Here is a 25,742-nt window from a genome sequence, read left to right on the forward strand (position 1 = left end):
ATTATTATTATTTATGTAATTTATTTTAATTTATGTAATTAATTTAATGTAATTAATTCATTTATTTTGCATCTGAGTGCTCTGCCTTCATTTCCTTTGACTTGTAGATCTCTGAGTGTGGAGGTGGACATCAGAACCAGGCAATTTTTAGTTAATAACCAGAACAAAAGCCTTGTTTTAGCTCACAGATGCCTGTGATTGTTTCTGTGAGTGTTTGTGCAAGTGCACAGTAAAGCTTTCATCTTTGTGACTTGTTTTTTAATTGTTTAGCTGATACTCATCATGTTTAACCAAACTGTAAGGGCTTCCCAACCTCCCCAGTGCTCACATGCCAATGGTCTGGTGTCCCAGTTTACCAACATGCTCATGATGTATCAGTGGATTGGACTTCCAGAGGATTATGAGATTTGATATTAATGTCACTGCTCATTACTTTGGCACTGGATGAAGTCAGACAGCAGCCTTTAGTATTGTATTCGCTCTGTATCTTGTGTATGCACCAGCTCTCACTTTAGCTTCAGGGGATAATGACATGGATACTGTAGATTTGTTCTTCATGACTAAATATTTTCACTGAATTGAATCTCACTGTAATAAAAAATACAGGTTATCGATATTGTGTTATTGGGAATTACGTGTTGGAATTTACTCCAAAAATACTAGAGAATTATTAAAGGAAGTAAGATTTCAACTGATTCTTGGTATTCACCTGAGAAAGAAAGAAAGAAAGAAAGAAGTGGAACCAACAGCAAAGCAAAGAAAGAAAGAAAGAAAGAAAGAAAGAAAGAAAGGGAACCAAAAGAAAGAAGTAAACAAAGAAAGAAAGAAAGAAAGAAAGAAAGAAAGAAAGAAAGAAAGAAAGAAAGAAAGAAAGAAAGAAAGAAAAAATAAAACCGAAGGAAAGAAAGAAAGAAAGAAAGAAAGAAAGAAAGAAAGAAAGAAAGAAAGGGAACCAAAAGGAAAGAAAGAAAGAAAGAAAGAAAGAAAGAAAGAAAGAAAGAAATGGAACCAACAGCAAAGCAAAGAAAGAAAGAAAGAAAGAAAGAAAGAAAGAAAGAAAGAAAGAAAGAAAGAAAGGGAACCAAAAGAAAGAAAGAAAGAAAGAAAGAAAGAAAGAAAGAAAGAATAAAACCGAAAGAAAGAAAGAAAGAAAGAAAGGGAACCAAAAGGAAAGAAGGAAAGAAGGAAAGAAAGAAAGAAAGAAAGAAAGAAAGAAAGAAAGAAAGAAAGAAAGAAACCGAAAGAAAGAAAGAAAGAAAGAAAGAAAGAAAGAAAGAAAGAAAGAAAGAAAGAAAGAAAGAAAGGGAACCAAAAGGAAAGAAAGAAAGAAAGAAAGAAAGGGAACCAAGAGAAAAGAAAGAAAGAAAGAAAGAAAGAAAGAAAGAAAGAAAGAAAGAAAGAAAGAAATGGAACCAACAGCAAAGCAAAGAAAGAAAGAAAGAAAGAAAGAAAGAAAGAAAGAAAGAAAGAAAGAAAGAAAGAAAGAAAGAAAGAAAGAAAAAAAATAAAACCGAAAGAAGGAAAGAAAGAAAGAAAGAAAGAAAGAAAGAAAGGGAACCAAAAGGAAAGAAAGAAAGAAAGAAAGAAAGAAAGAAAGAAAGAAAGAAAGAAAGGGAACCAAAAGGAAAGAAAGAAAGAAAGAAAGAAAGAAAGAAAGAAAGAAAGAAAGAAAGAAAAACAAAAAAAGATTTAATTAAGATTTATTTAAGATTTATTAATTCTCTAATTAATTTGTTGTGTAAATATTTCACATATTTATTAATCAATTATAAGTTTGTAGAAATTTCACTCTAATTTGTGAAAGACCCATTAATCCAAAAGCCTGAGACCACAATAAAATTCTTCTCAAAAAGTTTTGCATTTCTAGAATATTTCTGAGGAAAGACAGTAAATGTTCATGATGTTGAATCTTTAATCCGCATTATTTGGAGATCTGGATTTAAACGTGTGAAATGGACCGTGTTCACTGCCCTGTACAAAAGGTCAGAATTTCCTCGAGTCTAATCTGTTCTAGTGAAGCACGTGTTCGGACCACGCTGAAACGGATTTGATCTAAAATGGATCTTAAAGTTTCGCACAAACTTTGTGGAATTCATGCCAGCTTGAGGGCACAGGGTCAGGAAAGGGGGAAAAAAGGAAGAATATACCAAATACTAAAAACCTGTGGAATTTGGGTAAATATTTATTTTCAAGTTGTTGGAAAAAAAAATTGTTTTAATTAAAACATAAAGAAAAATAGAAGCATTTTCAACAGTGCTCTCAGATCACACTGTGTGCTTGTGTGTGTGTGTGTGTGTGTGTGTGTGTGTATACTGTACTGTATATATACTGTAGTGTCACAAAACTGTTGTAGTTCTGATTTGCTGTTATTTTTGTGTGGACATTTTATTGGTATTATCTTGATTTTGTTGTGTTTTTAGCTTGTTGTGTTTTGGAGTTGTGTTTTTAGTTGGGCTGTTGTGTTTTGGAGTTGTGTTTTTAGTTGGGCTGTTGTGTTTTGGAGTTGTGTTTTTAGTTGTGCTGTTGTGTTTTGGAGTTGTGTTTTTAGTTGGGCTGTTGTGTTTTGGAGTTGTGTTTTTAGTTGTGCTGTTGTGTTTTGGAGTTGTGTTTTTAGTTGGGCTGTTGTGTTTTGGAGTTGTGTTTTTAGTTGTGCTGTTGTGTTTTGGAGTTGTGTTTTTAGTTGGGCTGTTGTGTTTTGGAGTTGTGTTTTTAGTTGTGCTGTTGTGTTTTGGAGTTGTGTTTTTAGTTGTGCTGTTGTGTTTTGGAGTTGTGTTTTTAGTTGGGCTGTTGTGTTTTGGAGTTGTGTTTTTAGTTGGGCTGTTGTGTTTTGGAGTTGTGTTTTTAGTTGGGCTGTTGTGTTTTGGAGTTGTGTTTTTAGTTGTGCTGTTGTGTTTTGGAGTTGTGTTTTTAGTTGGGCTGTTGTGTTTTGGAGTTGTGTTTTTAGTTGTGCTGTTGTGTTTTGGAGTTGTGTTTTTAGTTGTGCTGTTGTGTTTTGGAGTTGTGTTTTTAGTTGTGCTGTTGTGTTTTCACAAAAAATTAAGTTGCGATTAATCGCAGCGTAATTGCAGATTTTTATCCGTTCTAAATGTACCTTACATTAATACTTTTCAATTTTGTAATACTCTAATCAATATGGGCATGGACAAATATTGAAATGTATGTTGTCTGAAACCGTTACTCAACATAGAGCATGAAGACTAGACATGTTTCAAAGGTCAAAGACATTTTTCAAAGAACTTGTTTATTGTCTATTAAACATGGAAAAAACGAACACAGAAAAACCACAGGTTCCCATTACTTCTCTTTCTTTGCACTAAGCCAGTTGCTCAAACAGACAAGCCTGTTTACATTTTCAGATGACGAGGCAGCTCGCTTTTTCTGAACAACATGCCCTGACAGTGAAAACAGTCTTTCACAAGGTATGGATGTTGCAGGTGTTGATAAGTATCTGTGTGCATGGTGGGCCATCTCACTGTGTGCCCCTTCGTGTTTGGACCACCACTGCAGGGGACAGTCCTCTATACCAATAGAGGGCTCTGCCTTGTAGCGCTCCACACATTTCTCAATACAGTCCTCTTCATCATCAGATGAAGAATCTGGCACAGACGTGAGACATGACTTCTTCTTAGGTGGCTCAGTTGTCACTGGTTTATTTCGCTGTGCAAGCCCCTCCCCCCTCTGCCAGAGCAAGGCACAGATTGAACTCCACATCTCAGCTCTGTCAGCCCTGCTCAGACATTTGAGGTCCTTAAATCTAGGGTCCCGTGCTGTTGCAACCCTCAGCTATGTGATGTTGGTTTTTTCCTTACGTTTGTCCATGTCTGTTGTGAAAGTTTCCTTAAACTTAATCATGTATGCTGGGTCATCTTCTGAGACCTCCATCACACGTGACAGATGACACAACACTGGCAGCACAACTGAGCATGAAACAAAGTTTTCTCCTCCTAGTAGTTCACTCACATACCTACAATAATAGAGAAAGGCATTTTAGACATAAGACATAACGAGTCTCTCACTCACTTTCAATCTCTCACTCTCACTGTGTGCACACGTGTACACACACTCACGTCACAACACACATATACACACACACACACACACACTTCCCCACTTTTGACACGTCCTTACTTTGATTGAGAAACAAACATAATTTAAATGAGAATTACCTGCAGTGTTCCAGCACAGTCTCCAACCTCTTCAATTTATCCAGTTCAGCTGGTGTTGGCATGTTGATGTTGCTTGCATGTAGGGCCAGTGCTTCTCTTAATGGTTCTTGATTTCTTTGAATACGCTTTATCATTTCCAGGGTGCTGTTCCATCTGGTTGACACCTCCTGTGTGAGTGACTCTTTCTTTTGATGACGTGCAACTTGCTGTTGTTCGAGCTCGGCTGCGTTTGCTGGGCTATGCTTGAAATGGCCCACTACCTTCCTGCATTTTGCCAAGGCGCTGTCAAATGGGCTGTTCTGGAGCGAAACTGTGATAGCTCGGTGGAGGCTGTGTGCAATACAAGGCATATGCTCGAACGGGAGCTGCCTGGCCACTGCAGTCATGTTGCGTGCATTATCGGTGGTCAGTGTGCTAATTTTGAGTTCAATATTCCACTGTCTGGCTACCTGCAGAAAGTGCTCAGCGTCTGTCTTCATAACGGTCAAAGCGTGCGACCGAAGTTTCCAGTGTGTGTCAAAATAATGAGCCGTGACCCCCAGGTAGCTATGATTACTGAGGGAAGTCCAGTAATCTCCAGTGAGCGCAATCGTGTTTGTCTGTCTCAATGCCTCGATGCTTTCTCTCCTTCGTAGAAGTCGTGAACCTTGCTTGTAACAGTGGCTCTCGAAGGTAGTTCATATGTATAATCGTTAGATGCAATGCGAATAATTTCAAGTAGACCCTCGTCCTCCACTACATTAACTGGCCTACATGCTGTAGCCACCCATTTAGCTATCGATGTAGTGAGTCTGCTGCTTGTGGAGTTGTCCATCCGTCTCTGCTGCAACCTATTGTTGTCTGCCTTTGGCGAGGGGCAGGAGAGCTCTCTGCATCAGCTGTATGCTTCACCATCAAATGATATTTTAAACTCGATGTGCTGCGGTGATAACTAACTTGTGCTGTTGTGTTTTGGAGTTGTGTTTTTAGTTGTGCTGTTGTGTTTACGGGTTTGCGGCTGTGTTTGTAGTCTCACTGTTGTTTCTGATCTGGAGTTGTCTTTTAGTTTTGCTGTATTTTAGGTTTTCTTATTTCTAATTTCTTATTTAATTTAATTTAATTCATTTTTTTTTACAGTTGTGTGTTTGGATGTGTTGGGGATTGTGGTTGTACTTTCAGTTCCATGTTTATGTTTTAAGTTTTTCTGTTGTGTTTCTGTTTTTGTTTATTTGTTTTTGTTTTGCTGTTGTGCTCTCGGTTTTGTTGTGTTTTTAGTTTTGCTGTTGCGATTTTAGTTGAGTTTAGGGGTTTTGCTGCTTTATTGGAATTTTTGCTGTTGTGTTTCTGTTTGGGAGTTTTGTTTTAGTTTTGTTGTCTTGCTGGTTTTCCTTTCCTTCTGTTGTGTGTTCAGTTTTGTTGGGATGTTTTGGGTTTGGGGTTGTGTAGTTAGTTCCACTGTTGTATTTTAAGTTTTGCTTTTGTTTGCCATTGTCATTTTTGGTTTGTTTGTTTTGCTTGTGTGCTCTTGGTTTTGTTGTGTTTTTAGGTTTTATACGTTTGATATGTTTTGCGATCTTCTTTTTTATTGTTGTGTGTCCATTTTTGTTTTGTTTTGTTTTGTTTGGAATTTTAAATTTTGCTGTTGTGTTTTGTTTTTGTTTGTTTGTTTCTTTTGTGCTCTTGGTTTTGTTGCATTTTTAGTTGTGTTTGCAGTTTTGCTGTTGTGTTTATGATGTTCTTAGGTTTGTTTCCGATTTGGTGTTTGGTGTAATTTTTGTGTTCTGCTTGTCGTTTTTTTATTGTTGTTGTTGTTTCGCTTTGTTTTGCTGTGTGCTTGATTTTACACACACACACAAACCCAACCCATATTGGGTACCATATTTAGTACCACACAGTGAATCTGCTCTGTATTAATAAGTATTGATTTTATTTCATTTCCTCCTTCTTCATCCCGCACTAAAGTAAATGTAGTATGAGTGCATTTCCTCTTCCCCGTTTATTCTGTCACTAATGATGTCCTTTCCTTTCCTTTTCAGTGTATTGAGGTTAATGTGTCCTGGTGCTTACCTTTCCACCTTCTTCCCTAAAATAATTTCCCAGTTTCCCACAATTTACACTTGACCTTAGAGAAGCTATTTAATGAATATACTTGAACACAAAATGTGTCTTTCTTCTTTAAAAAAAAAAAAAAAACAACCCGTGATCTAAATCTGACACGATATGAATAATTATCGAGCGTATTCATAGACGTTGAAAGGATAAAGAGTGTACTGAGAATACTTGTGAAACATGAAGGAAAAAAAAAGAGTCATACATCATCTTCAGAGCATTAATCACAGGGCAGATGCTTGCTTGTTGATCGCCGGGTCTAATATGCGACGAATTTAGCCGCAGCTCAACTTAGAAATGAAACGTTTCACAGAGTGAAATCTATCCGAGGTGCGAACGCTCCATCTGTGTCAGCGGATCCTGACGATGTTAATTGGTTATCGTTAATTCGCTCTCCCACATCAGACATGGGAAGCACGACCACGTAATAACAGAGTCATCTGTAACCTCGTTGCACATTTTTTCTGTTCGTCTGACAGCTTGACGATTAAAACTCCAATCTTGCTGCAATCAAGGTCACCTCCTTATCGTTTTTTTTTTCCCGCGGTCCAACATCTGTGTGATTTTTTTCCTTTAACCAGCTGCCAGAGTAATTCCGTTCCGTCTCTAACCATCCTGATGCGTCTGCGCTAATGTTATTCCATACACGTGGATCGTTAGAGAGTCCTCATTCTTACCAGAATCATGAGCTCGTGGACATCATAATCGCCAACCTAGATCCGACATATGGGCCGCTTTGCCTCGGAGGAAGGGGTGGGTCACGTCCCATGTAGGGCGGCAGGTCACGGGTACCACCAGCTGTGAACCTCGGCCTCTTGCAGCATCGAACAAATCTCTCTTTAATTAGCTTTATCAACCCTGTCTGCCTTTCCTTACCTGCTTTCCATCTTTTCTTTTCTTTCTTCTTCCCGGTTCCTGGAGCTGAAAGAGCAGCAGATGGGTTTGGAGAGGAAGTCTGGAAGGATGTGTGCCCTGCGAAATCGACTGGGTGGAATGGGGCATCATGTTGATATGTAAATCACTGTCTCACTGCTGATGGATGCACCATGCCAAGAATCTCTGACTGTGCACACATCAGTATTCAGACTTGAGATGTAACTAAGTGCTAATCAGACAGTTTGATGGGATGGGGAGTAAAATTCTCAATAGTGTGACATTTCCGATCAATCGTTGGACAGTCCTTGTGTAATGTGAGCCATACATACATAGCAGATATCTTTGGAGATTTTTTTTATTTATTATTACTTCATTTTATAAACTCTAGATCAAATTAAAAGCATGGTTATATTCCGCGTATTACAAATCTTGTGGCTTCATTACGTTGCGTGAACAATCAACCGTTGGTGCATTAAAACAATTAAAATGCATTAAAATGAATGCATTTATTCGTATGAATATTGATAGAAATCTAAACAGCATGTTTGATTTGTGATTAATTGCGGTGATCATTACAACTAGAACTATTCATGCAGCAATACATTGTTAATTCATTAGAGTCTTATTAAATGTTTATGTTCCGTCTTATCGTTTATCAATCGTGTCTCACCTTTTTTAGATTTGAATAGTGCTACATCATATTTTCAGAGCCATGTCCATAGATCAGTCCAATGTTCCTGTTTTTTTGGCTTGAATCCAAGCACTTATTTTGAAAGGGTGGCCATCTAAACGCTGCTACTCAACAACAATCTAGCCTTCGCAGTGGTGTGAACACCACTCGGGTAATTTGCATATACTAAACAGCACAAAATGTATATAAGCAGGTGTGTAACCTCACTCTGGATGCATAACTTGTGTAAATATTGCCATAATTTTTGGACCTGTGTGTTAATGGAATAGATTCATTTTTGTAATTTTATTTCTGCATGCAGGGAGGCACCGGGGCATATTGGCATATCCAGGGTTGGTAGTTCGATTCCTGTCTCTGCGTTGTGTATGGAGATTCAGGTTCTTCTAATGGATCAGCGGTTTCCTCAGGGTTCTCTGGTTTTCTCCCCCTTTCCAAAGACATGTTGTAGGTTGACTGGCAGGTGATTGTGTCCTAAAATGGTTTAGCACCCTGTCCAGGGTGTCCCATGCCATGTTCTCTGCGGAGTCCACTGGGATAGACTTCAGGTTCTCTGTGACCTTGTTTCAGATAAGCGGTACAGACAATGGATGGATAGATTTCTGCATTGATTTATTGGACATTTCCAATCAGTATAAATGAATTATTTTATCTCAGTCAGTGTGTTTTAGACGTGTGTTTTTCCCTCTGTTGGAGAACCTTACATAGAATTTTACTGGTTGAAGATCAAATTTGAGCTGCTTTTTAGATGAACAAGCACTTGGAGCATCTCAGAGAGCAGAAATTGAGTTTGATATCATCATTTACTTTGAAGATACAAACATTTGGGTGAAATAAAAAAACAACCCATTTTTTCTATGAATATATCGCCCCTAGTAGGCTAAGGAAAAACAATAATACTTATAAAACACTACAAATTCTTAAAGTCCTGAGTGTCTACTTTCATATGAGCTTCATATTAACCTCCACTGTGGAGTGGAACATGACAAAGACGTTCAGTCTTAAACATGGACACAACAAAAACTCCGTAATTTGGGCCTTTGGGGAAAACAGTAAAAAGCCAGAAACTCATTGTTGGTTATTTGGTGTCTAAACAGGGTTGATGCCAATGTTAATATTTTCAGAGCTGTGTGCTGATTTGAGTCTGTATTTCTCTGTAACTTCAGGTAGGAATCTCATTTTAAGCCAAACATGCAAAACAAATAGTCAGACATCTCTAGATGTTTATGTTGTGGGCAAACAGTATTGCTTTTTCATTGAGGATTTTGAAGAATTGTAGAACGTGACATCAAATACTGACAAACTAACAATGTCAGGAAAGCCAAGCTCTCTTTTTTTATGATTGTCTTTTTGATTTATGATTTTTTTAAGATTTTTATGTTGTCTTGCAGCCCTTCAACTCTTAGGTTATAATTCTCTTATTCCTAGCAACATATTCTATTCTGTATCTTTGATGAATTATTCAGTAACTACTGTGAGGTCTGCAAGAGTGAGGAATATATAGTTGGAAGCTGCCAATTGCTCCTAGAGGGTTGAGGTCAGAGGTCATTAACCAGGTGGAGTGCGGTCCAGATGTGGACCTAGCAAAAAGTGTTTTAAAGTTCTTGAGAAAATACTGTAGCAGAGATGGAAAAATATGAAACTCAAAAAAAGTCTAGTTTTGTAAATATATACCAGCTCGGTTTCTAAAGCAGATCTGATGCGGTTTATCCAATCACAAGGCTTTATAGAAATGATTTATCTTCATAAAGCTCAATGATCCAGAAGCTAGAGATATTTTCTAGAGAGAGTTTTTGAGTTTCATAGATTTTTATTACAGTTTGATTAATAAACTGACAGCAAGGATAGTTGATATATATATTTTTTTGGACAAAGAAGGTGTTTAGAGTCTGTTAGGATCAAAAATAATAAAAAAACACAAAGCACCATGATGAAACAAAACACATTTGGCTTATTTGAAGCCAGAAACCAGATCCGATACCTTTATTAGAATTTTAGTATGGACCTTCACAATGTGTTTGTTTTATCAGTTAATACTTTATTGTCCTGTTGGCCTAGCTGTTCGTCTATAAATAAAAAGTGTCACACAGGACAATTAGGAAGTAGATCCGAGCATTGGCGGAATGTCAGCCAGAAGTAAACCAGATCTATAAAGCAATTCCACACAGAGGAGTAAACCACACCGTAGCTGAGATAGACGAAGAGCTGCAATATTACTCGTGCATCTGGACAGCAGTCTGGCGAGATGCCCTTTGAGGATCCAGAATACATTTGTTACTGCAGGGAATCATAGACGTCCATGGCTGAGGCCTCCAGATTGAGCAGAGAGCCAGACTGAACAACTTGCTATTGTCTGGAGACCGGTCAAAGACAAAGCAATCTCCACCTGCAAAGATTGCCTGCGTCTCACGCAGCTAGACTCTCGAATGACTCGGGCCACTGCGCTGCTTGTGTGTACTCTCGTCATGACTGATGTTTGATTACCAATTAAACATATCTGTCCTAGATGGCGGAGGAGAAGATGGAATAAAAATGAGGCCAGCAGCAGGGTAGAATGTGCCGGATGAGTGTGAGTCAACGAGGTGATTCAATATTCAAGTGGGGGGGGTTGGGGGGGGGGAGTGCTCATGTTGGACAGATGGCCTCAGGCTGTCATCTGACTCACTTTATTTTTGGCGTGTTTGTATTTGCACGTACATTCTCCCGAAGAGGGGGAAGGAGGGAGGGAAGGCGTGATTGATGTCATAAATTACTAGTGATTGATGCTCACTTTCCTCTGCAGCAACATTAAATGGCATTAAAGCTGCACAGATACTGACACACTGACAACCCCACACACACAACCGCAACTCTCCGCGACACAATTACGCATACCTTCTGCTCTGCTGCTTCGCTCAGCATTCATTCTCTCGTGAAATATTACGACGGAGGCGCTGCTCGCGCTCTGTGAACGTCATAAAAAATTTTCAGCCGATTATACGGTCAGCGATCGGTGTGGAATCTTTGCTAATTATACAGCGATCCAGAACCACGTTGGAAATCCATATCCTTACGAAACGGTGGGATTTCAATGTATATCCCTGCTTTTTCTAAATACAGTAAGTGTATTTGCGCCTGTTGATTGTGGAGAAATAAGGAAGAGGAGGTAGCTTGAATAATTTTGAAGCATTTTATAAGGACAGAATGTATTTATTTATTTATTTATTTATTTATTTATTTATTTATTTATGCACAATAAAGTCACTGTACCACATGATATTAACTCTAGTACATTACAAATAAAAATAATAATAAAAATCAGAAAATTTCTTTCTTTCTTTCTTATCTGACAGATCCCTTTCCTGTTTTTCTTTTTCTTTCTTTACTTCTTTTGTTTCTTTTTTATTTGATGGATCCCTTTCTTTCTTTCTTTCTTTCTTTCTAAATAATAAAAAAATTGTTATGGGTTGTTTAAAACCAAGACATTTGCTCAGACATGGACATATGAAGGCTGAAAAATGTCTATCTATCTATCTATCTATCTATCTATCTATCTATCTATCTATCTATCTATCTATCTATCTATCTATCCCTCCATCCATCCATCTATCCATCCATCGTGAAAGGTATAAAACAAAGAACATTTGCTCACCAAAGCTGGACAGTTGAAGAATGAAAAATAAACTGTTGCTCTTTCTTTCTTTCTTTCTTTCTTTCTTTCTTTTTAAATAATAATAATAATAAAACAAATACAAAAAAATTGCAAACACTAAAGTCACTACACACATGTGTACCATCATAAATATGCACAGTAAAACATAACAGCAGCGTTAAATATTAGTTTTTTGTTATTTGTCAACATTGCAAAAGTTCCCATTGGTCAGAAACATCTACACAAAAAAACAAACAAACAAAAACCCTTAAAAATATGATTTCATTAAAACATTTACAGCTTTTGACCAATCAGAATCAAGCATTCAGCTGCACTGTCTACTTTACATATTTATATTTTGCCTTGAGTTAATTATTGAAGCTAGATGCCCCATTTCATTCGACTGCCATGTTGCCCACAATGCTTTGTGCTCCAAAGATCTGAAACCATATCAGCACCAAGGACATTCAAAATGTCCCAGATTTCAGTGACTCACTCCTGCAAAGTACATAAACAATGTTTAGACCTTAGTCTTCCAGAAATCTGGACACTTTTTGCAGCAGGAGAGCGCTTTGGCCTACCTTTCATTGTCGGTTTTATTAGCGCTGTGTGTTTAGCTGCTGTGAAAAGCTCTCAGGCTTACCACTAGCCACTACCTTCTCCAAATGGGAATGTCTTCAGGAGTGCTGGAACAAATAACTATTTTTATTCATGTTTTTATTTTTAAAAAGGACTGCACATGCTAAACATGTAGAAATTGGAGCCTGTTCTTCACTTCAGGCTTTTGGTGGGAGAAGGGGAAAGGCAGTGTTCGCTATACTAAAGGGGATTTGCTTTTATCGCAGGGGAAATTATTATTTATAGCACAACATGAAGCCTTAGAGAGACTGGCATCGTATCAGATGATGCAAAAAAAAAAAAAAATGTCAATACCGCCAATGTATTAAGATGTGTTGGATCAAATGCATTTTCCAGATGGATTTGTAGGGCATTTTATTTTTTAAATACATTTCCACTTTAATTTAACTAAAATCTGAGGAAGTGTTTATAAAGCTACACAAAACCTACATAAGCCCATCATACACAAGCACAGCCATAAACTTGCATAGACACACCTGTGTGAGTTACAGCAGGCATCACATGCTGCAAATTTTGACCTCAAACAATCATAACTGCTACGTCAACCTATGTCAGGTGACATAGCTTCTTCTTGACATAAGGTTGTGATATGATTGACATCAGTATGTAAAGATTATAACCATTGTGCTTGTGATAAGTCGAAGATCACTTTCATTAAGAGTAGTAGAAAATCTGTATAGCTAGATATGAATAATAACATGTAATTACAATGATATGACTGTCAGTGTCAGTCACTACCTGTACATGACAGTGTTATAAGCAGGTAAATTCAAGATGGCGAATGCCAGAAGTAGGCACAAAGTAGGAAGTAATGTCAGAAGACACTGAACAGTTTTTGGAAGTGTTGTTCTTTTTTTCCCCCTATGAACCCTAACTTGGTGGGCTATGTCACTTCATAAAGAGGTTATAACTTATGCTCTAATGTAAGTCAGTCTGAAAGGTGCCATAATACAGCATTGTCCTCAGTATGCTTGACATCAGACGTGACACATACAGTATTACAGCTGAAGTAGGTTTATAACTGCTTATGTAGCTGTAATGTAGCCTTATGAATACCGCTTATTTTTTGGATGAAGGATTCCTTCAGGAATGCACACAGACATGCTGCTCGGAATGTAGTTTTAAAATAACATTGAAAATATCTTTTTCTTTCTCTTTTTTTAGTTAGAAGCTGCGCTGCACAATCCAGTCCAGTGTGCTCTGCTTGGTTTCTCTGCAGCCAGCATGTCGCTTCCTCAGGGATACCTCTGGGTAAGTTGAATTAAAGCATCTATCTATCTATCTGTCTGTCTGTCTGTCTGTCTGTCTGTCTGTCTGTCATGAATGATATAAAACAAAGAATATTTACTCACCACAACTGGATAGTTGAAAATTGGAAGTTTGAAATGTTTCTTTCTTTCTTTCTTTCTTTCTTTCTTTCTTTCTTTCTTTCTTTCTTTCTTTCTTTCTTTCTTTCTTTCTATTATGGGTTATGTAAAATGAAGACATTTGCTCACTGCAAGTGGATATGAACATTTGAAGACGGAAATAATTATCTATCTATCTATCTATCTATCTGTCTGTCTGTCTGTCTGTCTGTCTGTCTGTCTATCTATCTATCTATCTATCTATCTATCTATCTATCTATCTATCGAATAGTGTCTGTAAAAATGTTATGTAAAATATTAACACGAAGCAGTCATACATTAAACAAGGTATGTTCACAAATAACAGCCATATATAAGGTCTTTATTTTATTTAATAATAATATACATTCATTTCTGTACTCTAACTGGCATGCTATTATATCCTGGATACTTGTTTGTGGTACATAGCTAAAACTGGTAAGAGAAGCTAGTATGCTATAGCACAAAAGTAAGCTAAGACTAAGCAAAGTGTTGCTTCTCCTGTAAGAAATCGCATCGCATCCATTTAGACATGAATGGAAAAAGAAATTTTTCATGGCTAAGATAAGAGGCTACTGTCGATGGAGAGACAAAAATGTTCGGCTCACACTGTGCAAGTTCGGGATGAAAGAATGTTGGAAAAAAAAAAAGAAGACAGATATGAAAATGTCGGCTCTTACAGAGCATGCTCGATGCCAAGACCACAGAGCTGCTATGAAGATGAGAGGATGTGACTTGATTGTATTGTTATTACTATATCCCATATGCTATGCATAATCCAGACGGTTACAAGGAAATAAGTGGAGTTTAAAACTTAATTTTAAACTTCATCCCCAGACATGTTGGCCACAGCAATTTGGTGGGATTTACTTATGAGATATATACATATATATATATGTATATTTATGTCATCATAAGGGCATCTGTAACAAAGGTTCTTGAAACTTTACAACCAGGGAGCCCTTTAAATGTAAAAATATCTCCATGGACCCCCTTGGTGATCATTGCATTTACATTTTTTTTTGTATTAGAGCTGTAGATTTTTTTATTCCTGAATGTTCCATCATTTACAGGTTAGTGCAATGTATTATATTACATTCATTAGACATTGGGATGTGGTAGCATAACCCCCGCGGGTCTTACTCGCACCTGCTCCGAGCGGGTCTCTGGCATGGGAGGTCAGGCGCATTAACAAGGAGGCTAAAGACTGCAGCCACTAGCGCGCTTCTTGAGATCAGGGGGGTGAGGTTTACCTGGACAGCACCTACCGCTGGCCTCCATTAAACCCCCTAAATCTCAGTCCCATCCAGCTCACGGCACCAGTGTAAACCCCCACAGGTCCTACTTGCACCCGCTCTGAGCGGGTCTCGAACCCAAGTGTGGGAGGCGGGCACACTAACAAGGAGACTGCAGCCGCTAGTGTCAGTTGCTAAACAGCATAGTGGTTAAGGTGTGGGAGTACTGACAAGAAGGTCGTGAGTTTGGATCCCAGGTCCACCAAGCTGCCACTGTTGGGCCTGTAGCTGAATTATTTTTCTGTAATGTTTTTAAGGTAAAAGCTACAGGAAGTAGTCATTTTCAGACAGAAAGTATCTGTTAGATTAGTTACTAAAGCTATATTTCGCTGAATAGCACTATGCATTCATAATGAATTTTAACAACCTTATGGATGTGTTATGACAAGTTCGCTGTGTGTTCATCGTTCGTTTGTATCATAGAGAGGATGTGTACCTGAAATAACACAAGTTACTGCTACAGTGTAAGACTTGCGTTGTAATATGTTGTGCAGCAAAAGATTGCTTTATTGGAATAATAAAAAAAGAATCAAAACAAGATAGAAGGTCAAAATAACAGTAATATCTCTAATAACAGTAGTTCCTGCTTCTAAAAAATCATCTCAGGATCCATAAAGCAATCAATATGCAACCGCCCACCGCTTTCCTCTATATATAATAACCAAGTAATATCACTTTTAGAAGTTTCGCATGCTCCACAGACACTTTGCTCTCCAGTTTTGTTCGGTTTATCACATAATCCTAAAGTCCACAGCAGCTGGACAAATCCAATCAGTCCCCCTGGACACAAAAGGATGCTCTTATCTGTGTGTTTGAGTTAATTGTATTTGGGGATATTCTGAATTACTGGGGATATTCTGGCCAAGACTCAGGAGTGAATCTGAAAGAGAAATGACTTCATGGGGCTTTTTTTGTCTGATTTGGTGACTCAGGAAAGCTTGTTTTAATGTTTAGATGAAGTACAAGATGGTTAAAAAGGTGACGGATTAAAGAAAGGGCCAAAGTCGGTTATTGGGGCAATTTTTTGGCAGATTTTATTTTGAAACTAAAACTTTATTTTAGGAACTAAAATAAATGACTTTTTTTTTAAATGAATCTAAATGGTTACAATATTTAAATTGAATTAATTAATCAATTAATAAATTTTTTTTAATTACTTCAAATTTACTACTTATATAAACTACTTTTTTGTCAGAAAAAAATTGTTTAAAAAAAAGAAGAAAAAAAATCAATATCCAGTGTAGGTTTGAAAATATTTAACCCTTAAAAAAAAAGAAAAAAAGTTACGTCTTGTTACAAGCCCTAGAATGATTGGACACATTTACTTTAGCTAATCTTTGTCAAAAATACATACATACACGAATACCTCCCTTCTATCAGACGATAAGTACCTCCTAGTCTAATTACAAAGACAAATTTAGCGTTGTTAAAAAATGTTATAACTGCATCTTGACTTGTTTTGGCTGACAGTATGCTTGTGATGCTTCTGTGTTACATTTGGAACAAAATATCGACATTTTGCTCTTTTATCACTTTTGTACCTGATCATAGTGTAAAATGCTGGAACCAAAAGTTAAAAAATGATGTCAATGATGTTGTATAACCTGTTTATCCCAAACTACAATTTGAAATCAGTCATGAATTTCATCATGCTAGCAGTAAAAATGCCTTGCACCTGTTTTTGGTCCAATCGATTCAACATTTAGTTCATGGCAGGTGTCATTTATTTGGATTTTTCACGCTAGTTGGATAAATGCAGAAAACCGGAGGGAGGATAAGCCTTCACGTCATGCCTCCTCAATGAGAAGCGACGCTAATCACGCCACACGAAATAGCCTCATGGGATTTTTCTTCTGGCTTTGATCAAATTAATGACATGGCTTATAAGTCAGTGAGTCAGGCGTCCTTCCTCCCCTCCTCTTATTTGTCTTTCTCTCTCTAGCTTTGTAGCCTCTCAGCACCTGCTACTAATTAAAATATTGATTTTTCCGCGAGTACAACACCTTGTCTACTGAGATCTGCAGCTTTCACCCTCCGCTCACTTTATAGACTCAAACAGGCTTTGTTGATCGATCGTTGGACAAAGGAATAGTTTAGATGTTTACCATGAGACAAATTTATTTGACATTACTTTGATTTAAATTGTTCCGTCCAATTATGCTAAGATAAATAATAGTCCGTCTCTAACTGCAATCTTCGTGAATTTGAGGAGCGTGAGAATTCTTGTGAATGGAAAAGCCATGTGGGACTTAAAAATAAATAAATAAATAAAATAAAATAAAAAATAAATGAATAAATTAATTAATTAATTAAAAAATAAAATAAAAATAAATAAATAAATAAATAAATATTGGCTGAGAATGGATGAAATTTTCAACCATAACAGAAAAAAAGTCAGTCATTTTAAAAATATGCATATATAATCAAATGTCAAATCTAATTTTAATTAATGGAAAAGAAACGTGATTAAAAATGCTGTTTGTTCTTTTTGCAACCTCAGTGCAAACAGTTTGAGCATTAGATCAACAGTGAAAATGTCAATGTGGAAACAGTTCATAGTTTCCCTGAGCTAGACAAGATTTAGGACTATATTGAAAATGTAATGTGTTACCTTTTTTTTTCTTTCTTTTTTTTTTTTTTACTGTTTACTGACTTTTTACTCTCCTCCAGCTCTGGTAGCTCTGTATGCAAGTATCATTTGTCAGTTGTAGTGAGTATATCTTGTGGAAATACAGCTCACTGCGTCAAAAGTTTATTTACTCCTCAATAGCTGGCGGATTTTTATATGCATTCATGCTTTTTTTTTTTTAAGGCTTCCAAAAAACCCAATAAAAAAACTAAAGCTGAAATATATAAATAAAAAACAATTAGGAATCCTCTGTCAGAAATTAGGAAGGTTGGTTTTTATTAAGGATTTTTGGGACATGGAAAAGTCATTCATCTTTGGTGAGATGTTTATCCTGATTAGAAAACATCCCAAATCAGGTATGGTGGCATTATAACCATTAGGGGTAGGAGATAAAATACCGCTCAGATGTCCTGTTCTGCTCCTCCTTACTTTCTTCCACAAATATAGCCTTATTAATTCTGACAGTGCATTGGCTTAACGGGAAGCTTTCACAGCTTCCTGGCTGAGAAACAGAGACGAATCCGGGGCATGATTCCAGATATCTCTTCCTCTAAACAAGTACTGATGAGTTTGTCCATCTCGCTGGATTCTAGGAGGAATTGGATTGAATCCAAGAGAGGATAAGCAGTGCTAACATGGGAATGGGGTTGTTTTTAGGGATTTGGACTAAGAGATAAGTCTACACTATCTCGTGCAGCCGCTGCTGCAGGCCATTATTAGCTTTTTGTCTCTCTATCAAGTGCATAAGCCTTTAGCTACACATCCTGTAGCTGTGTTACAAATCAAACAAATGATGGGACGGTTATTTTCTGTGGCAAGTTTTCTGTGGCTGAAATGCTATATTTAGGCCTCGCAGCTCTCTTTTAGAGAGCGGATTAATCGCCGCTGTCCAGAAACATCTTCCTCGTTTCTGCCTCCGTGCCGTTTTGTGAATATTACACTTGGCACTTTGGTTCTTTTCGAGCTTTTGAACTTGCAGCTCATTGACAGCTTTTGGTAATTGGTGGATTTAGGGTTAAGCATCGACGGATGAGCCAATTTGTGAGAAGGCACGCTGGGATTGCCAATGAGTTCAGTTAGTTTGTAACTGTGAGCGTCTCCGCTGCATTGGGAATGAATTATTAATGAACAAGGTGCCACAAGGGAGTATTGATAAAAGCAAAACCCTCTGTTTCTTTAGAGTGGATTATTAATTTATTACTCAACCCCTTTCCAAGTATGCTTTTGGTGGGAGCCTGGGATTGTACAGCTGGAGAAATTTGCTGAAGGAGATGGAATTTGAATGAAGTACAATTTCTAGAAGTCTTCCTCTGTCCATACTCTTTTATTGTAAGTGGACTAGCATGGCTAATCTTTCAACTATATAACTATTATTGTATTATTTTAGACCTTTTTAAGAATTGATTGAGCACAACAGCACCACCAGTGGTCATAAGAAAAACTACACCGAATAGGATGAATATCAAAAGCTGGGGCTGATTTCTTTCTAGCCCAGACTGTATCTTCATGCAGTGATCAGTTACAGGCTTAGCCATAGGTTTGATTTGAGCTCATATTTTTCAGAAACTTCTATAACATGTCATCAGAAATGACTGAGAAATACAGCTGAAATGAAAAGATTATTTACTCTTTTGGCCTTCAAAAATGCCTTTCATTTAAGACTTGGCACTGTTTAGGGAAAAACAAATTACACCAAAGGACTGATAACATATCTATAGGTTTAGTTTTTGTGGAAGCTTTTCAGCGTTTCTGTTTATCATACTTTGTGTGTTGGAAGTATGTGTATGTGAAATAGCTTCCCCTTCATTGTTTTTGGGATATAATGCATTGCTCAATGCTAACAGTTTGATCATCAAGCTATTGATAGACATCAGCCTCTTAAACAATCATCGCTAGCTCGCTTTGTTTAACCTAGATCCAACCAACCAACCAGATCATGTTCTTCCACTTGATTTAAATCATCAGTCTAAAAGAAACACCAAAACCGTCAACAATCCCTTTCCACTCAAGCAATAAAAAGACCTCTCGATTTCAAATGCTACTTTTTTTTTTGAAGTTATTGAGAGGAATCTCTGAATGCATCAGACACAGTTTACTCTCAGCATTGAAATTGAAATTGCTGACAGTCAAAAAAAAAAAAAAAAAACGTGGCAAAGAGAAAAAGTGGAAATTTGATCAAGGCAGTCTGAGTCGAGCATGGCAAGCAGGAGAATAAAGCAGAAACGATTCATTTCAAATAGAGCTATAGATGTCTCTTTATATCTGAAAGTACAGCACAGTAGCAAATGTATGATCCCACATTTTGTCATTATTTCCATCACCATTTGGTTCACCTTCTTGCCTGGTGTCCATGGGAACTAGAAATAATGCAGAGCATTGATTGGTCAAACATAATAGATACAGAATCGCCCTGATTATACCTCTGACTAGAACAGACAGTACCATGATCTTCAGTACAGTAATGACTAGCAAAGTTTCCTTCCCTTTTATAATCTCCTTTATCCACCACCTTTAAAAAAAAGCAGTTATTACATTATATTCTAGATTTGCTTTTTCCTCCCTCACAGTAATTGTCCTTTTTACTGCCATATATCTTGATTTTTACATTTCTGCTGGTACCCAAGCGCCATCTAAAATCCACTGACTACTAAATTGGCTTCATATTATGTACTTCCATATTTAGAAATGTAATATTAAGTAAATTGTCTCTTTCTTGTTGTATTTTATTACATTTGACAGCAAAGGAAAAACATGCTCTGCAAATTCAGTCCATATTTTCTATCTATCTATCTATCTATCTATCTATCTATCTATCTATCTATCTATCTATCTATCTATCTATCTATCTATCTATTGAGATAAGTAAACCTTATCTCAAGCTCTCAGATAAAGGATCTGGCAACCTCGGAGGCATAAACTACTTACTAATTTTAACAGACCCTAAACTGACTGAACTGACCTTTATAACTCCATTCTGAATATAAGGAACTTTTCCCCGTGTAAATATTTACAGGACTTTTGAACTTAAATCCTTCGCCCGCTGAGGGCTAAGGTCATATAAATATGACCTCATGCAGTGTTCTATGTTAACCGTCGTGTTACATAATACTATTTATGGCACTGTATGTCTGATAAGCATCATAATAATATAGGATACAACTGAGAGCTGTAAACAATGTAAAGTGGCATAGTGGGAGATATTCAACACAGGAAAAAAAAAAAAAAAAGGAATTTCTACCTGTTTTGTTGTGTTTATGTTCAGCATGTTTTTGTCATTCTCCCTCCATCCACAGTGCTGCTTATTATGAAGCTCATATGAAAGTAGACACTCAGAGCTTTTGGAATTTATAGTTTTTTATAAATATTTCTGTTTTTATCTAGTCTACAAGGGGCAATATATTCATAGAAAAGTTCCCCAAAAAACAAACAAATGGTTTTTCATCCAAATGTTTGTATTTTCAAAATAAATGGTGATGTCAAACCCATTTCTGCTCTCTGAGAGGCTATATTCTTGGCAGGTGCCCTAAATCCAGAGGGATTTACATTGTTTTTTAATCTCATTTTATACAATTGAGGGTTAAGGGCCTTGCTCAGGGGTCCAGCAATGACAGCTAGGTGGACCTGGGATTCAAACTTGCAACCTTCTGATCAGTAACCCAAAACATTAACCAGTAAGCTACCACCCCCCTCCCCCAACATGCCACAAGTGCTATATATAACAGATCTATTTTTTCAGTCTAAAACACACTGAAAGCCTGACTCATTTTATATCGGACATGAAACTTGCGAATTTATTGGTTTATACTGTTTCTTTGTTTATATGTGCGAATGTCTTTATACTGATGGAAAACATCAGATAAGTCGATTTTCATTTCACCAGCAGACTGGAACTCCAGTTTACTGGTCAAAAGGGTTAAGCAGTGTAAACAATGCATGTCGTCCAAGCGTCCATATTGCATTTAGAGTACAAAGCTATTCAGAGTCAGAGTCTGATATCAGTACAGTACAACCATCAGTGATTATAACAAGTATAGTGAGTATGAGTGATAATGAAAAAAGTAATGGAAAAATGGTTGAAGTCCTCCTCAAATTCTCAGTAATCCTCCTCATCCTAAAGAACATGACCTCACCATTAATATTGTATATAAAATTTGTCCATTAGCTTTTGTTTAATCCTGAGTTTAGGGTTCTGCCGTGTCCGTCTGGGTTTCCAACCTGCCAGGATGTGGACTGGCTAGACTCCTAGGTGTGAATGAGTGTGTGAAAGTGTGTGTATAGTGTTCATTGTTAGCCTGGCATCCAACAAGGATGTGTTCTCACCTCAGTCCCAGTGTTACCAGTCTAGGCTCTGGATCTACCACGACCCTGACCAGAATAGAACAATGAATGAATGAAAATGAATGAAGAGGAGCCTGTGTCTCTCACTAGTCCATCTCCTGAGAAATCTTTTATAGCAAACCGACCTAGACACTCTAGCATGCTTCAGACCTCTTCTGGATGTTTTTGTATGCTTTGTATTCTCCTGGTGTGCTTCTTTCTCTCTTCTATCTTTCTCCTACCCGAGCACTGCTTTGGACATGCAAAATAAGTTGTCCTTAAGCAGCTGTCTCCTTCACTGATATCTCTGCTTTATTTCTCTTGCAGGTAGCGAGTGGTGGGGATTGTACACCGGGTCATGTGGAGATTTTCTCCCTGAACCGAACTACTCCACGCTCAGTGAAGAGCTTTCAGGTGCGAGCTCCTGTTCACTGTTTGGAGTTCGTGTCTGAGCCTAGTCATCCTGATGACGCCAGGGCTGCTCTTCAGAACACCGCAGCAGCAGCAGGAAACACCGTCTGCGTCGGCCTGGATGATGGCAGGTAGCGTGATTGGTGTAGGGTTATAAGAGGTTGATCGTTGCTCCAGATAGGAACTGGTGAAAGCTGAGGCATGAAATTTTTGAGTGGTGTCAAGGCTTCTTGGTTCAATCCTGAGCTCTGGTTAATCTGTGTGGAGCTTCGTTTGTTCTCCATGCCTCTGTGTGGATTTCATTCAGGTTTAACATCAAAAAAACATGCCAGTAGGTGGATTAGCTACATCACACTGACCCTAGATGTGAATAAGTCAGACAGAAATCTTAATTTTGCATTTCTGAAGGTACTCAAGATCCATATAAATCCACTGACTACAGAATTGGCTGCCTATTCACTAAGAGCCATATTTAGACTGTATTATTTTATTACATTTGACAGCAAAGGAAAACTATGTGCTTTGCTCCTTCACTTGACAATTTATATCTCCCTATTTTGGCTTAATGTCATATTAATGACTATTGAAAAATCTTATCTCAAAAGCTGTTACCTGAGAAAGATCTGGCAACCTCGGAGGCATGAACTACACACGGGTAATTTCAATAAAGTGAACTGGCCTGTGTTAAGAGGCTGATCAATGCTCCAACCCCCAACTGGTAAAAACTGGATGTAAAATAAAAAAGATTTTGAGTGGTGTTGACTCCTGAGCTTGAGGTACATTCTGTGTGGAGTTTCGTCTGTTCTTCATGTGTCCATGTGGATTTTCTCCAGGTTCAACACCCAGAAACATGTCAGTAGATGGGTTAGCTACATCAAATTGCCCTTAGGTGTGAATGTGTGTGAAGAGCCTCACAATGGACTTGCATTCCCACCTCACAGCAAGCATTCCTTGGATCCAGATCCACCAAGTCCTTGACAAGGATAAAGCACTTACAGAAGTTGAATTATAAAAATGTTTGATAATGATTCACAGTGTAAAATAACAGTTTGTATTTCTGCACAGTGAAAAGTGAGCTATGCTTTAATACGATTCTTGGGTCTATTGCCAAGTCCTGAATCGAACAATTTTCTCCTTATTGCATTGCTGGATAAAGTAGCATCATTTCGTAGGTTTTATCACCTGAAGTCTCTTTTAACACGGCTTAAAGGGCTTTAGTTGAGTTTAAAAAGCAAAGCGAAGTTTAGCAAAGTTAAAATCCTGGTGAAGATGCCTTAACTTAATCGATAGAGACCTAGGAGAAATCGTGTGTAATTCTCCAAAAGCTTAGAACCTCTGCTTGATTTTTTTAAACATTAAAAATACATTCTTTTGTCCAAACTATCACCCTAACATAACATCAAATACCAAAGAGCTGAACACAGGGAAAAATATTCATATTAAATCCAAGATGATATTCTTCTTCTTCTTCTTCTTCTTCTTCTTCTTCTTCTCCTTCTTCTTCTTCTTCTTCTTCTTCTTCTCCTTCTTCTTCTTCTTCTTCTTCTTCTTCTCCCTCTTCTTCTTCTTCTTCTTCTTCTTCTTCTTATTATTATTATTAATTTATTAATTAATTTACTTTTGCAATGAGTTGTTGCTGTGCCAGGAACATGATACAACCACAATTTTTGCTGCTGAATGAAATTCTTTTTTCCAATAAAAAATAAAATAAAATAAAATAATAAGTTAAAAAAGAATTGTACACATATCCCAATTCTTATATATGAACATACAGACTATAGATAAATATGTAAAACTGGATAAATAAATATTTTTAGATCAAATATCTTTAGATAAAAAATGTAAAGAAATGTATATAATTATAATTAATATTATCAAAATATTTAAAACAAAGAAAATTAAAAGATTTAACATAAAAAGAAAGTTGTAAGTCAAAATATGAGTAGTAAACAAACAATCAGATAAATAAATAAATAGATTAATTAATTAATTAATTAATTCACCCATAATACTGATCAGGCAATAATTATATTAATATGTTTGTTATTCTCTGATATGTTTGATTTTCTGCAGTATTCTGGTCTACGGGAGCATGGATACATCAGCTCAGTGTCTTCTGGACGTCCGGAATACTGTGGGTTCTCCTGTCCTGTGTCTCAAACATGCTTCTAACTTCCTGTTTGCAGGCCTGCGGGACGGCACGTTGCTCATCTATGAGAGAGCGCCTGGAGGTACGTGTTACATAAGATTCAGAGCAGGATTCTATCAGATCTGAATTTTTCAAAGGCTGCCCATGTGTATGCAGCGTTCACTTCTGTGTCCCAGTGCTTTTTTTTTTTTTTTTTTTTTGAACCTGTCAGAATCTTAATTTCCAAGTGGTGCATAAAACACACATTTTCAAAGAGAAAAATATAAAACTCTAGTATAAATATGCATTTAGATGAAAAAAGATATGGTGGCTTGTGTAAGTATTCACCCCCCCCCCTTTAAATGTTCTATGCTTGGTAGAAGAAGTGATATGGGCTTTAATTGGAATTAAATGTAATGAGCTTATACAAAATAGCCATTAATACAGAAATTTGGAGGAAATCTATATACTTTGAGAAATTATTTACAAATTAAAAACATGACAACAGAAATGTTAGCTTGCATAAGTATCGGGTGCAACCAGTTGGATCAGAGGTGGTGTAATTAGTTGCATGAAGCCGAAACGTGTGCCATCTCCCATCACTGTACTCTAAATACACTTGTTCTTTTTTTAAAGCAGAACAAATCCTAAACTTTAAATATCCAACTGAGCAGTTAAGCCATTATTATATAATGGAAAGAATATAGAACTCCAATGGTAGTTAGAGGTTAAGGCATTGGACTGCTGATCAGAAGGTTCAAATCCCAAGTCCATCAAGCTGCCACCTCTAGGCCCCTGAGCAAGGCCCTTAACCATCAGTTGTATAAAAAATAAGATAAAAAGTCTCTCCAGATAAGGGCATCTGCCAAATGCTAGAAATGTAAGAAGTTAAAAAAAAGCATCCATGAAGCCAAAGGTATTTCTCAGCATGACGCTACCACCACCATGCTTTACAGTGCAGAAGGTGTTCTCAGGGAGATAAGCTATATTGGGTTTCCACCAAAGATAGGGCTTTGTGCCAAGGTCAAATAGACCTCTTCACACAAGATAACCTTTCCCTCATGTTTTCTGAAACACCGAATAGGATTTTCACCACTCTTCCATAAAGTCCAGATCTGTAAAGTGTCCATGTTAGAGTTGTATAGTGATCAGTTTCTCTCATCCTAGTTGTAGATATCTCCAGCTCTCTAACCATGGTCATATATTTTTTTTTGTTTTTGTTTTTTTTATTAATGGATTTTATGGCAGAATTTGGGATTTTATTTTAATAATAAAACACTAACTGGTACATTTTCAGACTAATTATGAGTGATGATTACAGTTTTTACAGTATTTTTAAAGCAAGTTGGTCCATTCAAACTATGTTCATTAGAGGCTCATAGGAGGTTCATTCCAAAATTGCTATACCATGATATGTTTATCCTCAGTAATGTTACGTTCCCCATTGATTCGATTTTATATTGGTATTAAAGCATTTTGTGCCAGTGTA

General features: G+C 37.1%; 1 protein-coding gene across 5 annotated transcripts in view; it reads left to right on the forward strand.

Annotated features, from left to right (window-relative positions):
• arhgef10la (Rho guanine nucleotide exchange factor (GEF) 10-like a) overlaps positions 1-25,742 on the forward strand; it is a 170,483-nt gene that overhangs the window by 120,328 nt on the left and 24,413 nt on the right. For all 5 annotated transcript variants that reach the window (XM_058373473.1, XM_058373476.1, XM_058373475.1 and 2 more), the window contains 3 exons: positions 13,253-13,339; positions 22,042-22,256; positions 24,199-24,356. In XM_058373473.1, the coding sequence (XP_058229456.1) occupies positions 13,253-13,339; positions 22,042-22,256; positions 24,199-24,356 (460 nt within the window). The remainder of the gene's footprint in view (positions 1-13,252; positions 13,340-22,041; positions 22,257-24,198; positions 24,357-25,742) is intronic.

Source organism: Hemibagrus wyckioides, linkage group LG21 (assembly GCF_019097595.1).
Source record: "Hemibagrus wyckioides isolate EC202008001 linkage group LG21, SWU_Hwy_1.0, whole genome shotgun sequence".
NCBI lineage: Eukaryota > Metazoa > Chordata > Actinopteri > Siluriformes > Bagridae > Hemibagrus > Hemibagrus wyckioides.